The sequence below is a fragment of the Exophiala aquamarina genome (genome assembly GCF_000709125.1).
Source record: "Exophiala aquamarina CBS 119918 chromosome Unknown aczIA-supercont1.3, whole genome shotgun sequence".
NCBI classification, from domain to species: Eukaryota; Fungi; Ascomycota; class Eurotiomycetes; order Chaetothyriales; family Herpotrichiellaceae; genus Exophiala; species Exophiala aquamarina.
The window spans coordinates 518,602-533,292 of record NW_013550585.1 but is presented as its reverse complement, the minus strand read 5'-3'; the positions used below and the strand labels follow the sequence as shown (position 1 = coordinate 533,292).

At 50.2% G+C, this 14,691-nt stretch overlaps 5 protein-coding genes across 5 annotated transcripts; 3 read left to right on the top strand and 2 right to left on the bottom strand.

Moving 5' to 3' along the window:
- Positions 1-936: 936 nt before the first annotated feature.
- On the bottom strand, positions 937-2,088 carry A1O9_03784 (uncharacterized protein; the record flags this gene model as incomplete). Its single annotated transcript, XM_013406077.1, has 1 exon — positions 937-2,088. The coding sequence occupies one exon, from the start codon at positions 2,086-2,088 to the stop codon at positions 937-939; it is 1,152 nt and encodes a 383-aa protein (XP_013261531.1).
- Positions 2,089-3,081: 993 nt separating this feature from the next.
- A1O9_03783 (uncharacterized protein) lies at positions 3,082-4,566 on the top strand (the record flags this gene model as incomplete). The annotated part of the gene is made up of 2 exons (XM_013406076.1): positions 3,082-3,294; positions 3,385-4,566. The coding sequence occupies 2 exons, from the start codon at positions 3,082-3,084 to the stop codon at positions 4,564-4,566; spliced, it is 1,395 nt and encodes a 464-aa protein (XP_013261530.1).
- Positions 4,567-5,269: 703 nt separating this feature from the next.
- On the bottom strand, positions 5,270-6,376 carry A1O9_03782 (uncharacterized protein; the record flags this gene model as incomplete). Its single annotated transcript, XM_013406075.1, has 3 exons — positions 5,270-5,464; positions 5,517-6,146; positions 6,233-6,376. 3 exons carry the CDS (start codon positions 6,374-6,376, stop codon positions 5,270-5,272), a joined length of 969 nt encoding a protein of 322 aa, XP_013261529.1.
- A 1,561-nt stretch (positions 6,377-7,937) lies between these two features.
- A1O9_03781 (uncharacterized protein) lies at positions 7,938-10,062 on the top strand (the record flags this gene model as incomplete). Its single annotated transcript, XM_013406074.1, has 3 exons — positions 7,938-8,907; positions 8,965-9,504; positions 9,554-10,062. 3 exons carry the CDS (start codon positions 7,938-7,940, stop codon positions 10,060-10,062), a joined length of 2,019 nt encoding a protein of 672 aa, XP_013261528.1.
- A 3,502-nt stretch (positions 10,063-13,564) lies between these two features.
- On the top strand, positions 13,565-14,653 carry A1O9_03780 (uncharacterized protein; the record flags this gene model as incomplete). Its single annotated transcript, XM_013406073.1, has 1 exon — positions 13,565-14,653. A coding segment is annotated over one exon (1,089 nt), but the record flags the coding sequence as incomplete, so codon positions are not given.
- Between the last annotated feature and the right edge of the window lie 38 nt (positions 14,654-14,691).

Below are 14,691 nucleotides of genomic sequence, written 5' to 3'. Positions count from 1 at the left end.
TCGTCTGTACCCGAGGACTTTTTAACATTTTGGCCGATGATGGTTTCATGACTTCGTAAACTAAAAAGTTATTTAAGGTGCATTGCGGAGGTATTTCCCTCCAAGGCCTCCTAAGACCAGGCTACGGATGATCGGCACATTCAAACACATTGTAGATCACGAATTCTCTAGAAGGAAGTTCGTAATCGCGACTTAGCTGGTCATTCAGTGATTTTTTTCGAAACCTGGAAATTTGGCCCCAAAATCTGTCGAATCGCCAAGGAAGTACCCCGTAATGCAAGGCACCAGGGGTAAAACGGCCCGCCCTAAAACAAAGAAAGGTGATACGGAGAACTTCTTGCTGTTGGCGTTGACTACTCGCACGGTATTTTGCCAGGTCTAGAGGCATTCGTCTTGTATACGTGGCTAGGAAGGAAAACCACTGTCGGGTTTGACAGCTATTGTATGGACATATACCTCGTACTGTATACCTTCGATCAGCTTTACAAGGTTCCCCGCCTCTGCTTGCGAAATGGCATGTCTATTTATGTCTCTGGATAGGCACCAAGCCGCCTCTATTTCCGTACTGGGCATGGTACGCTGGACATAAACAGGAGACCGCCTCGCGCGACATGAACACCTGAAAGGAGGGGGGATCGGGGTCAGGGGTAGGAAATCACCTGATGGTTACGCGTTTCCATTGGTTGAAACGCTACTTAATGCCCACAGAATATGCATCATAGCGCCTTGCGTGGATTTAACGTCTTTCTCAAATTGAATGAAATGATCCTCCAACTGGTTCGTACCGAAGTTTCCAACCACACGGACAAACACCGTCAGCGCCGATTGATCCGAAGCTCCCGTACATCTCTCCTTGGACCTCCAAGTGCCGAGAACTTAGTACGCCGAACACATTAACCAGTAAAGAGTAAGCTTTATCCCACGGGACCATGCTGTTCAGGGGTAGTCTCGAAAGTTAGCATTCAACGGGTCGCGGTCGATCATGAAGGAGAACTTTTCCTGGTTCGCTTTCAAGTAGGACGGCAGATCAACCCGCGAGTCCACCTTGTTGTATTTTTCACTTTCGCGGTCAAACAGGTCAAGCCCGTTGCGTACGCGCCGCACAATCTCGGCCGGATCTCTGAACTCTGGCTGGTCGTATTCTGTATGCGAGAATGAGCCAATCTTGTCATCCATCTGTGCCACTGTCTCGAAACAGCTGCTGCAGTGCCAGGACGAATTGGAGATATCCCAGTCTCCCGCTCCCATACGAAGATCTTCCGGCTTGACCGTGGAGCTGCCTTGGTAGAATGTTGCTTGTGGATGGTTCCAATCACTTCCATCGTGCTCCCACTGGAAGGAATAATAAAAGAAACGGCTGCGGAGGGTGGTTCTTTCGGGGAAGAGACAATTGCGAAGAAGTGTCAGAGTGGAAGGGCGAGGGATTTCGTCAATATCCGATACCAAGATGACGTCTCCTAGGCTTGGTGCTTGAGCACCGATCAAGCTGGGGAACACGACGTCCAACATGGAGTCTCTCTGGTAGCGCTCTCTTTCCCATGTAGAATTCTCTTCCATACCCTGGAAGTCGATTGTGTGGTAGATAATTTGCGGAGCGAATTTCGCAAATCGGTGAAAGTGGGTTTTGAAGTGAAGGGGCTTCGGATGGTTTGTAAATGTTCGTGATGACTCAACAATCACGAAGTAGTCTACATGGCGATGAAGCTCATTGAGACGAATTTCCAGCCAGTCCAGCTCCGTACCGATCAGGAACAAATCGTATATTTTACGATGTTTCTCCCGCTCAGGGTAAGTCTGGAACTTCTGCGTCTCGCATAGAGACTGGGCTTCATCCAAAGGAAGGAAGCTGCCAGTATGCTTCTCAGCTGGCTTCAGAAGTGTCAATCCATATGTCGAGGACTCAATCCGTAAAGTGGTGCTGCGACTAATGTGTAGGAGGTTATAGAGGACAATGAGTGTAACGATGGCGAAAAAGACTTTCCGCACGTATCTCTTCGACGTAGCCGTCAGGCTGAAAGATGCCTTACTAGGGTTGTAAGGAGTCTTCTCACTCCTATCTGCTGGAGGGGACATCAATCTGAGGGGCATTGTGTTGATGGCCAGACAATGTAAGCTGGGGCGAGGAACGACGAAGTGGAAAAGGTGAGGATAGCAGACGAAGTCCAAGGAAAGGAAACGAGACCAGCCCGTCTGGCTCCCAGGAACAAAAGAATCGATCACCCGGACGAATGCATCCCGCTCCTTAGATGAGTGCCATGGGGCACTAGCTCGAGCTCGAGCTGGCGACCCCCGGCGTGACCATCAGGCTATGGGGAGATCAGGATCTGTTTCTCGACAATCATGGTGGCCCAGCTCGAAAAGCACTGGCCTCAATTACACTCATCGGGGAACCCTGAACACGGATGGAAGATGGAGCTCGGCATTTTTCTTGCCATCATGGACGAAGCGTCATACGACCCACCTGAGCCTGAACGGCACGTCAAAGTGTCAAAGTGTCCAAAGTCTCTCAACCAGAACTCCGGGTGCCCTCATACCATGGTGACAGCAACGCCATGTGGCAAGGTCCAAGAGGACCTGAGCACGATGGCGGATGGAGAGTCTTCCGAATGTGGAAGCACGAGTCCTCTCCATTGGTGCAAAGCCTCCAGGATGTGCCTGGCCCAAGTAGCCGCCAAAAGAGCTCCTTCCCGCAACAGTGCATCCAAGCCAAAATGGCACCCGAGAGGTTCTTTCTCTCATGGTTGCAACACTGATCCTGTAACCGAGATACAGTCCAGATCCTGAGGACTCGAGACACCCTTCGGGTGAGACTCTGTGGAGGTCGGGTGCTTGAAAAGGTTGACAGTGTTTTCAAGGGGCCCGTGCTCTTTGTAATGACCGTGAAAGATTCTTTCTTCACTCCCCCAATTGACTTTGAATTGGATGCGACTAGCCAATAGCGAACAACTTGCCCTGTTGAGCTTGTCAGCCTTGCACTGTACTATCCTCCTCAAATTATTTGCAACCCTTCAAGATGGTGACCTGCTGTCTCGTTCAGTCTGGTGTATGCCCGAATAGTTTCACTCGATACTCACTGGGACCATGTTTTTCTTTTCGCGACTGCCATCATATGTTGGGATAACGGTTCTATTTCTTTCTCTTATATACTTGTACCAAAATGGCGCTATTATTCACTCAAACTCGGATTCTAATGAGTATTGGACTACTCTCCAACAAAAGTCTGGGGACCAGTTCAGCCAACTGAAATCTCAATACCATCTGAGACCGACTTCAAGCATCTCAACAACAGTCTCCGTCTCCCTCCCTCCCAATCATACAAAGCCATTGTCAACTGTGACTTCACATCCTTCGATTACAGTCCACACTCTGGCTGCCTGCCCGGAGCTCAAGCCCAATCTTATTCTCAGCGCCATAGATGGACCGAGTTGGCAGGACCAAATCTTTATCTTCATGCAATCACTTGAAATTGCAGTCAGCGAAGAAGCGCTTCAACGGCAGCGCAGCAATAGTTGCCCTGCGGCTCCAGTACAGGTGAAAATCATTGTGCCAGAGAACCTGGCTCAAGACCTCCCTAGTGGCTTCCAAGCGTTGAAGCAAAGATACCCATCCTTGGATTTCGTCGGCATTCTGCCAGAGATCAAGGATGTTGCGGTCGTGCTACGACGATTTCAAGGTTGGTCAGACTACCTGAACCAGCATGAAAAACAGTATGAAAGAGTCCTGGCATGCGACTTAGATGTAGTCTTCCAACGAAATCCCTTCAGCATGGACATGAAAACCAATGTTGAGTTGCTCTATTTTGCTGAATGGGCAGGACTCAGAATTGGCCAGTGCTCAGTTCACGTTGGATGGTTCAATCAATGCGCGAGTCCTGAGACTGATTCTTTCGTCTCGCCTCAGCAGACGCTCAGTTACATGCATAAAAATCGTATCTGCGCCGGTTCCGTCTACGGGACAGCACGAGCGATCAAGGTGTACATGGACACAATGGCTTCTCAGTTGAAAGTCTCACTCTATCGATGCAATGACCAAGCGATGCATATCCACATCTACTACTCAAATCTCTTGGATAAGGAGCTGCGACACAACGGTGTTGGAAAGGCCGAACTTGTGCCCAACGATGAAGCACTCTTTGGTAGTGTGGGTACTACGCCCATGGTCACATTTAACGAATGGGGTGAGATGTTGAACGAAAAGGGCGAGGTTCAAGTCGGTGTCCATCAGTACAAAACTCATTCACTTCTATCAGACATTGTGTGGAGAAAGTTCGGATGGTACGCCGAGGTAGGGCAGAGTGGTGCGATACCTACTATAGCCCGCTTAGCTGAAGAAGGTGAGAAGGTTTCAACATTAGAACCCGAGAAGCAGGAAAGCGGTGGCGCGGATTCGACTCATACGGATGCAGAGCATGATCTGAGGCATGCCGAAAATGAGAAGGAAGACGCGGATGCCACTTCTTACACGCAATACCGCCTGTTGAATGTGTCGGAATCGAGTTGTGGAAAGCACTCGTCGTTGTGTTCATGCAAGTATGATGACTGCCAACCGCATTATGATTATTACTAGAAATTGTTTAGATTGTCCATTACAACAATAAAAGGGTTTCAGATTCAAATAATATCTGTGCATTCCTAGGCCAGGAAAGCCCTTGGTGATACATTTATGGGAATTAATACTGTTCACTGGGTTCATCAGAGGAAAGTAGAATCATCGTCTGGTAGGCTAGATCTTAGCCAGACGATATCGATGGTATCTGGAAGCTTGGGAGCTATCTAGAGGCGTCATGATAAAGGGTCCTCAGACGGGTCTGCTTATTATTGAGCGAGAAAAGGCCCCGTCTCTCTGCATAATCTGAAACGTGCAGCAATTTATGGTATGACAAAGTTGAAATCCCCTTATTATAAGGAGGCTGCATCGGTAAGTACCTCGTACTCGGCTCTCGAGATAGAAGGGGAGAGACCGAACAATTTTAGCGCCCAACTAAGGAGCGAGCCGGTGGAACAACAACCGATGCTTCATTAACCCTTGGTCGTTGAATAAGACAAAAGTCCGCGGGGCAATTTCTCCGTCGGCTTTTGACAGTCTGACGACATCGCAATCTCAAGTATCCCCAAAATAGTAATACTTTTAATTACAACAGATTACTGGCCCCATGGGGCTTTGCAACCTTTCACTTTCCCTGACGGTTCTGCTCCAGGTACAACGCGTAGGAATAGCTATAATCGGATGGTCAAGAAGTGGAACACGCGATGTCAAGGGTATGTGCAACTTACCCCATGATTCCCAAAACTGCAAGAGTCACCCCAAATGCGCTCTCTGGTCCAACAACTTCTCGCTTCACGATCCAGCCCAGAGCGATGACAAGGACGGTCTTCAGGTGGCCAACGACAGTGCTGCTCACGGGACCTGCGTGCGTGATGATGTAGAATTGAGAAACGTTGATGAGCATCGCACAGAGACCACTCTGGACGTGGCTGTTAGTACAGCTCCAGCGCCAATTGCTGTCGGAGACTTACTATGCCAACCATTGTCCACTGTTCACGAGTGATTTCAGCCCATACCGGGTATTTGTCCGTATAATAGCTGGAAACCGCAAGGATCAATCCTCCAACAGGCATCTGGTTGAGCAAGAGCTGCGAGCTTGTCATCTTCAGCTTGCGGTAATATGCTGAAACCCAAACTGTGTATAAAGCACTAACGGCGACGCCACTGAACGCAAAGATGACACCAAGCATGGAGGTGTGATTCGAGCCGGAACTCTGCTTAGAGACCGCCTCAAGGTATGACACTACACCTACACCAGCACATGCTGGTACGAGCGCCATCACCGCGAAGAACGGGATTTTCGAACCGTAGATGAACAGGTTCATCAGAGCGGTCAGTGGGGTGAGGAGTATTCGAACAATCTGATAGAATACTACTGATGAATGAGCCAGTGACAGGTTCATGAGTACGACGTTTGCCCCCATAGCAATGGTGAGAGGGAGGATCCCAAGAGCGCTTGTTCTGGCAGGTGCAAAAGCGCCGATGATAGGTCTTGAGGCTACAGCCAAGGTAGTCCAGGTGATAGCAAAGTGGAAAGCCACGAAGCTGAGCTGGCATTGCCGGAAAGCAGGATCTGAAAATATCGTCTTGTTGACATAAACCTGTAGTTGATGAGTACAACTCCTTTTGGACTGTCTTAGATTCGACGATGTGGTCAATCTCGATGGCGGGATTTCAGGGGACTTACAATAGCAACCGTTGCTGATGCATTGATGGCGATCCATCTGACGGTTTTGGTATCTAGGGAGCCACGCTCAACTGAGCGCCTTTCAAGGATGTCGCTGGCGAGCTCTTCTTGCTCTTTGAATGGGACTTCAGGAGATTTTTCCATTTCATAAGAATACTTTGACCTTTCTTCGTCTAGGTTGGCACTGAGTCAGCTACCCTGTGACTTCAGGGGTGGTAGTCTTCTGACCTGATATTTTCACTGTTTGCTGGTAGAACAGATGAAGATTACCCAAGACTTTGGCCGGCCTGTGTGTTTCTATTGCATCGAACAAAGCAGGGGGAGCTATAGGTGGTACTGACTGTCAGCTGAAGTAGTTCAGCGGGGGTACCTTGGAACGACATAAAGGGAAATCACAGAGCTTACACAGATGGTTCTTCTGCGTCCAGCCCTAATGAACACGGGGAGCTAAGGCTCAAGAGAGGATTTCACCTTTACCAATGTGAGAGTGCTGTGTAATGGTTAAGTCTTGACGGTAATTTTTGTAGATCGTTCGCCACCAAGTGTTGTAGATATCAAATCTAGAACGGCGTCCAAAGCATTCAGCTCTCCTTCGTCGGCGCCTCTGACCAGGTTGTAGTGCGCCCAATCGCATAAGCTAATATTGAAGACTAGACCCTTGCTTTGACTCAAGCGTTGTCAAGGTTTATGCATCGCATCGCATAAATCGTGTCTTGCGGCATCGCCTGAACCTCTCTCTCAAAGCCCTGTTCAAAGTCTAAAAGAGGATGCCGCAGCCCTAATTTTCAATACCAGTGGGTCTGATACCTTGCCGCTGTGAAGCCCTTGACCTGACAAGGCGGTTTGTTGGGCCAGAAGACAAGGCCTTCTTCTTTTGGAAACCGATCTGGATTCAATTATTGCCACAAGCAGCTGAATCGATACATTCAAGGCTGATCAGCTGCGGGCATGATGAACGCCAGTCTAGGCAAAGTCAAACCTAGGTCATATCCAAAATTTCTCTCAAAGCCGCAACGACATTTTCTCTGCGTGCCTGAGCCATGCCCCATGACGGAATGCCACCCTGAGTGCCCCGTTGTTCAGACCAAAGTCTCGGCTACCGAGTCCTTGGGACAGTCTGAGCTTCACTTGCCACGAGTACCCAGTACCATGGATTCCGATAAAATTTTGGTGGGCTTGCGTCCAGCGCCCATGCTTCTGTGATTGTCTTAGTGTCGGCTCTCGATCGCGGAGGCGACTGCACCAAAAGTGACCAATAGCAACTCTCGCATACCTGTTGCTCCTCGAGGCACAGGCCGCTCGATCGGGGTGTAGGAAGATGAGATCTGTCTGCTCCCTCTCTCTCTACCAAGCTCTTGGTCTGTGCTGAAGATCCAAGTCAGGGTTCATGAAGGTGTATGTGTATGTGCCGTATTTCTGGAGTGTCAAGCCGTGGTGGTCAATGCGGTTCAAACTATTGAAAACGCAGAGACCACCTCGGCTGGTAGACCCTAGATCAGTCTGACAGAATAACGGGATTCTCGCTTGTTCCTGTCATACAAACCTTATCCACTTGCCCTGTCGATCTTGCTTTCCGGTATCGCGGTAATAGATAGACCCACACTATGGAGAACGATCTTCGTGGAAACAAGAAAACTAGCCCACCTCAGCCTTGTACCATCTCTTAACGTCGTCCAACGTCAGGAGCATGATCAAGATCGTGAACATGGTGCAAAGCCCACCAAAAGAAGGGAGGGTGCATCCAGGATTGCCATGTTTGGATCAGAAACGAAATTTTCCCATCTTTTCCAAGAGACGGGTGCTGGTGTTTGCTGTTGTACTCATCTTCACTCACATATCCTGGCATGCTCTGGGAGGTGAGTATCCAGTGCCAGGAGCTCATTCGTCTCGCTTTCCGACAGAATTGAGAACATACCTCAAGCGAACCCAAATCCCTGAAGTTCAATATACGGACGCCAGTGATGATGTGGCAGCATGGAGTTCCCCCCCGAAAGGAAACGTAGTCGACAATGAGACACCGACTTCAAGAATAGTCACTGCATTGAAAAAACCAGAGAGTGATAAGAGAGCCTCCAACAATGCAAACATCCATCCCAAGGACTTCTCGATCATCGGCCAGCAATCAAACTTTGGAGGCCGGTCGACAGCAAAGCACCCAAACAATGGCTCTCCACCTTTTCAGCGTCGAAGTGACATGGAGGCCGCGCTCGAGCGGGTTATCACTAGCCTACCAGGAGAGATGAACATGCGTGACCTCCTTAGGCCAGTTGAAGGAACAGGGAAGGAGAGGCTTCACGAGATGGGCCTCCGTACTCGGTCTTATCGAGATTTCTTTCAAATCTGGGAGGATCTACATCTTGCGTCGACCCCTGATGGACCTTCATATGTCAGAGACGATATTGTGCAATATTTGACACAACTAAATAAGATGCCCGGCTATGCAACTCAGGCGACGGGGATCTTTTCGTCAATGACAACGGGCCAGATCATTAGGGCTTATGAGACTTACAAATACTTCCTGGCGAGATTCGGACAACTTCTATTTCCCTACACATCACCTTTCTTTGCGGACCATATGTCTCTACATCTCCAGTTCAAGGCCGCACAACGAGGAATAGTGTTGACCGCAGGGGATGATCAAGCCCATTTCCTGATGACTACAATTTACTCATTCCGTAAGTAATTCATCATGGCCAATAGGTGAAGGGGTATGACTGACCACAGAGACACAGGTAAACTTGGCTGTACATTGCCAGTTGAAGTGATGTACCTTGGCGACTCTGACCTTTCTGAGGATTATCGTGCAGAGCTAGAAACCATCAACGGTGTTGTAACTCGAGACGTGTCTCAGATGGTGAATGATGAGGGTTGGAAATTGGCAGGATGGGCTATCAAACCGTTCGCAATTCTCTTCTCCAGCTTCCGCGAAGTCATCTTCATCGACGCCGATAGTGCCTTTTTCCAAGACCCAGCAGTCTTGTTCGACGATCCAGGTTACCGAAAAACCGGCGCTCTCTTCTTCAAGGATAGGCTTATGATGCCAGAGTCTAAAAAGCGCTGGGTACAGCAAGTTCTCCCTAAACCTTTCTCGTCTCAGGTAAAGCAGAATCGGTTCTGGACCGGGGAAAGTTCACACATGCAAGAGTCAGGTGTTATTGTGGTCGATAAATGGGAGCACTTTCTATCAATGTTGTTGGTCACTAGATTGAACGGCCCAGACAGAGATGGTGACGAGGACGAGGGAATAATCGGTGTTTATGATATGGTGTATGGTAAGAGACAACCTGGGATGTCAACAGAATTCCTACTCACTAGTCGCAGGTGATAAAGAAACCTTCTGGTTAGGATGGGAACTCGGTGGTGATTTCAAGTATTCGTTTCACCAGGGCAATGCCGGCACCATGGGAGTGGCCAACTACAGCACCGGCCACCATGAGGAGATCTCATCTGAAGAAGAGGACTCGACGATGCCCAAGAGAGAAGGAGAAGAACAAAGACAAGACCCCTTGGCCACACTCCCAGCAAACTTCATGATCTGTGCACCACAACTGCTCCATCTCGATCTCACAGGCAAGCCTCTTTGGTTCAACGGCTGGGTGTTAGACAACAAATTTGCGGACAAGTCGCATAAGCAATTTGCAGCCTTCGAAGACTATGTTGTAGAACCACACAAATGGGAAGGGGATGATGCATGGCAGCTGCAGCAAGACAATCAATGCTGCTTGACGACGTATCCAGAGCTGAAGTTCGAGTTCACCAAGACTGAGAAAGAGATACTCGGCATGATCATCGAGCGAGCCAAAGACGTGGAGGCTGCCGCCTTGTCGTAGTTCAGTGTGGCCATGGCCCATTTTGACTTCTCGCATGTATAACAGTACGGACCACGAGTGTCAGCTTAGCCCAATGATTGACTTGAACTATGAACATCAAGCTGTACAGTCGCAGTGCTCATAAAAAATAGCAATGCACGGCAGTGATTGCGTATTCTAGACTTGTGTAGCATCTGAATGTCTCGTCGTCCTCACGATGCAGCCTGTTTCGTGCCCTTTGCCCCAGGGAGTAGCATTCGTTACAAGCCGGTACAGTCCTGCTCAGAGGCAGACAACTCAACCTCTCCTACATTGCAGCGAGCGTTATAGCTGCCGATGGGCCTAGAAGGCTTTGCAGCAGGGAGATGGCACGTGTTGTTGATGATAGTTTAGGGGAAGGTGCACCCTTGGTTCCGTGGTTCCTGCAGGCTGCAGCTGCCCGGGTGCAACGCGGAACCACACAAAGCCGATCCAACTCTAAATCCACTTCAAATCCACACTTCAAAAATAACCACGATACATCTTAGCCACGCACGTTCCTCTTTCACACAGACAGTGCACGCACGAACAAATCCCGATCCTATCTTAGAGCACAAAAAGTCGCCTGAGCTCGTCGTCCATCTCACCTTCCGCCGACCTTCATTTTTGCTCCGGTGCCAGCGCCAAAATGACGTCGTTTCGGCTTGAGCGCCCGCGGACCATGAGCTCCTCCCAAACAGGCTTGTCGATGGAGAAATCTTCTGGAACACCGATCACGTTCGAGATGGGCCTTGCCTACGCGCTTTGGCCAGGGTGCCCGATCGTAGCGAGGCCACTCAGGTGTTACTGTCCAGAGGGATGGTGAATGTTCTAGCTCCGCGAAATCAATTGGAACATAGGGCTTCACAAAAAACAACAACATCCTACACATCGAGTTGCTCCTCGGAGCGCTCTCTGGTGCCTCTTTTGGAAACACGCTGTGTTTAGACTGTACGTGGATAGGACAGTTCCACAGGGCAGATCTTTGCTGTCTGTGAAAATTTCAGAGCGCTCCGATGTCATCACAACCTGATGATCAACCACGTACTACCAAAGCATTGGTAGAGCATTCTCGCTTAGTGAAGATCTACCATCCGTATTATCCGCCACCAGTGGTCTTGGGAGGATACATGCGCCGAGGACTCCCGGTTCGATTCTCTCATACCGTGCAAGAAACTGACCGTGTCACCAAGCATAATGGTGGAAATTCCATTTTCCTGGGAAAGGAATGAGCGAGGCCTTTGCGCTGAAAAGGACCCTTTTCGAGGTTGGAACTCGATTCCTCTGACGAAACCAATGCTTTGACCACAGAGAAAATGTGGTTGACACCTCATCTGTGCGTGCGTACCATCCAGCTGGAACCCGTCTGTGCTACACTTGCTGCTGCGATGGGAACGCTCTGCACACAACTAAATTCCCTCTCACGAAAATTCTCGGGATCCCGGGAACCCGAAAGTGTCGAAACCCTGGCACGTCTGGGTCAGACCCGTCTGCTGGTATCTTGGCTGAGTTCTGGCTATTCCCATCTAGGCCAGAATTCGCGGTCATTTCAATTTTGGAGAGGCATGTCTCAATTGTTGAAAGTCTCCTCCGCATGCTGACAACAACCTTGTCGTTGTCTACCATCGGCACAATGACGACCTGAGGTCTATGTTCAGCCATGTCTCAGAATCCTGTCGAGTAAAGCGCTCCTCACTGTTAGATGCTTATGCGATTTCTGTCTATGCCAGGCCTTCTGAGACGAACACATTGCCATCTCAAAACATTGAATACCGACCTCAGGATATTAGCCCTCTCTACACGGACCTGCTTTTGGTCTCTATCATTCTGCACACGCCCCATACACGTGGGAATGTACCAAGTTGACGGTTCTCTCATCATAATACTGTCTGGAACTTTTAAGGTTTGTCCATACTAATTGATCCCGCCATGGTCGATCTGCCAAGATTACCGCTGAAAAATACCGCTATTGGTGACTAAAACCACTTTAATCTGAGCTCGGATCACCTCTCTTTCGCACACTTCGCCGACCATATGGAACGGCCTCGATGAGCGGGAATAATCCTAATTAAGTAAAGTCATGGTCCTTTTCCCCTCTCTCTTCGATTGCGGAGCTTTCAGGGAGTATTGGGTAGCAAGGTAACTTGCGTGACGAACATCAGGTGCCATGAATGTCCAAGTCCGCGCAAATGAGTACGAGATCGATGTGATTTATTGGATTCGCATCTAAGTGAGTCCGAACCACCTTGTGAGGCAAGTTATTCCACGGCTTAAGCATTGGTGGTTCGTTGCGAGTGAGAGCAAGCTGGAAACTTTGAAGCTCAGGTTGGCCGCTACCTCGTGGCTGTCTAGGATGTTTAAGTGTCTGTGCGTTCTCTCACCTCATCTCCGCCGGGGATATGGCCCAAGATCCACCCTCGCAGCTTGGATCAATTATCTCCAATCGCAATACATCGCGCCCTGATTTCCTCTCGTTTCTGAACCTTATTCCGGGCCGGGGTCTGACCACGAGATGATTCAACATCCTGGTATCATGAATCACGTGACATATATCAAGAAATCTGAATATCCCGCACCCGTACACCATAGAACCAGTAGGTTTTGTACAGCATCCTTCATTTCGTGGCCATTCTGCACGCTTTTTTGCGCCAAATAGCGTTGGTCTGTCCGTGTACGAGGTATCAACACGACCTTCATGCAGGAGAGCATTTGTTTCGGAGTGAATCTTTGCTCCATTACCATGGATCTAAATCTCGAATGTGGACGACGACTCACGGATCGCAGAGCACTGGATGGTCGTGGGGCCCAGTACTCGTGGGCATCGGGTGCCCTGGCCCCATTCCATGCACTCGGCGTCCAGATTATCAATTCGAACCTTATCAACGAGCCATGATGCGCTTGCCCATGCTCAAACCGGCTTTTCTCAGGCATCTTTTGCTTGCTGCCACTACGGTTACCGCTTTGTGGGGCCCCCTTGGGCTCTGGCTAAGTCGTGAACCACAGGAGCCAGTACTTGTATGGACAACATCTCCAAAGTCTAAGTCTCAACACTGCGAGACTAGCCAGGCCTTGCTCCCCTGGTGGGCCCTTATCCTTGACATCGCCTCCTCAGAAATACCGATGGCACTGTCCTTCGATAGCTGTTTCACACAGGATGCATTCCTTGTTGTCGATACGACCTGGTCTGAGACTATTGAAGATTTGCCCGGTGGCGTCATGTTCGGCTCACCTTTGATCCACCAAAACGGAAGGTCCACGGGGATGGCTGAGAACTCCAGGAGGTCTGGATTTCAAGCTGTGACCAGCAGACCCTCTCAAGCAGCTCAGTCCCGATGAGCTCGTTGAGGGATGTAGGGCATTGACCGTGTGAGGAACAGGATGGAAGTCCACGCCCCCTCTTGTAGAGATTGATAACGTCCTCACAAGCCCAAGACCACCTTATTGTTCTTCAGATCAAGTGCTCACTTTCAGAGCTGCCCTTCGCTACAAGGCCGCTATTGCAAGAATGTTGTACCTTCTTTTCATTTTGTTTGCCCTTTCCGGGCTCAGTCCTCTCGTTCGCCCCGTGGATGCGGCACCAGGGGCTCTGGGATATGGCGTTTCACCTGGCAACGCCCCAATCATCAACCAATATTCGAAGTCGAAGGGTTTCGAGCACCATTCACAAAGTCTTGCTCACGACCTTCGGGAAAAGAAGGGGAGGGTAAGGAGACAAGAAACGGCTACCGCTAACGCTGCAGGTACGACACAAGCTGCTCAGACCCAGGCCGCTCAGCAAACTCAGGCCGCTCAGCAGACCCAGGCCGCTCAGCAAACTCAGGCCGCTCAGCAGACCCAGGCCGCTCAGCAGACCCAGGCCGCTCAGCAGACTCAGGCCGCTCAGCAAACTCAGGCCGCTCAGCAGACACAGGCCAAAGTCAGCACTGGCAATCCTCAGACCCAGGCCACTCAGCAGACCCAGGCTGCTGTCAGCACTGGTAAGCAGAGTACCGGCGCACCGAGCGTAGGAGGTCAAAGTACGGGCAAGCAGAGTACCGGCGCTCCCAGCACGGGACCTCAGAGTACGGGCAAGCAGAGCACCGGCGCTCCCAGCACGGGACCTCAGAGCACGGGCAAGCAGAGCACCGGCGCTCCCAGCACGGGACCTCAGAGTACAGGCAAGCCGAGCACAGGTGCTCTCAGCACGGGCCAACCTACTTCTAAGTCGACTGGTGTAACGCAACCAACACAGAGCACTGGGAAGCCAACGACGATTAGTACCGGAAAGCCTTCTACTCAATCAACTGGGGTCCCACGATCGACTGCCAGCACTGGGAAACCAACAACTGTGAGCACTGGAAAACCAACAACTGCTAGCGCCGGACAACCTACGACTCAACCAACCGGTGTAACACAGTCAACTGCTAGTACCGGCAAACCTACATCCCAGTCAACTGCTAGTAGTGGAAAACCCACCACACAATCGACCGTTAGCACGGGAAAGAGCACCGTCAGCACGGGCAAGTCAACGACGGTCAGTACTGGGAAACCGAGTACAACTCAGTCTACTGCTAGCACTGGGAAGACTACCGTCAGCACTGGCAAGTCAACGACGGTCAGTACTGGGAAACCGAGTACTACTCAGTCTACTGC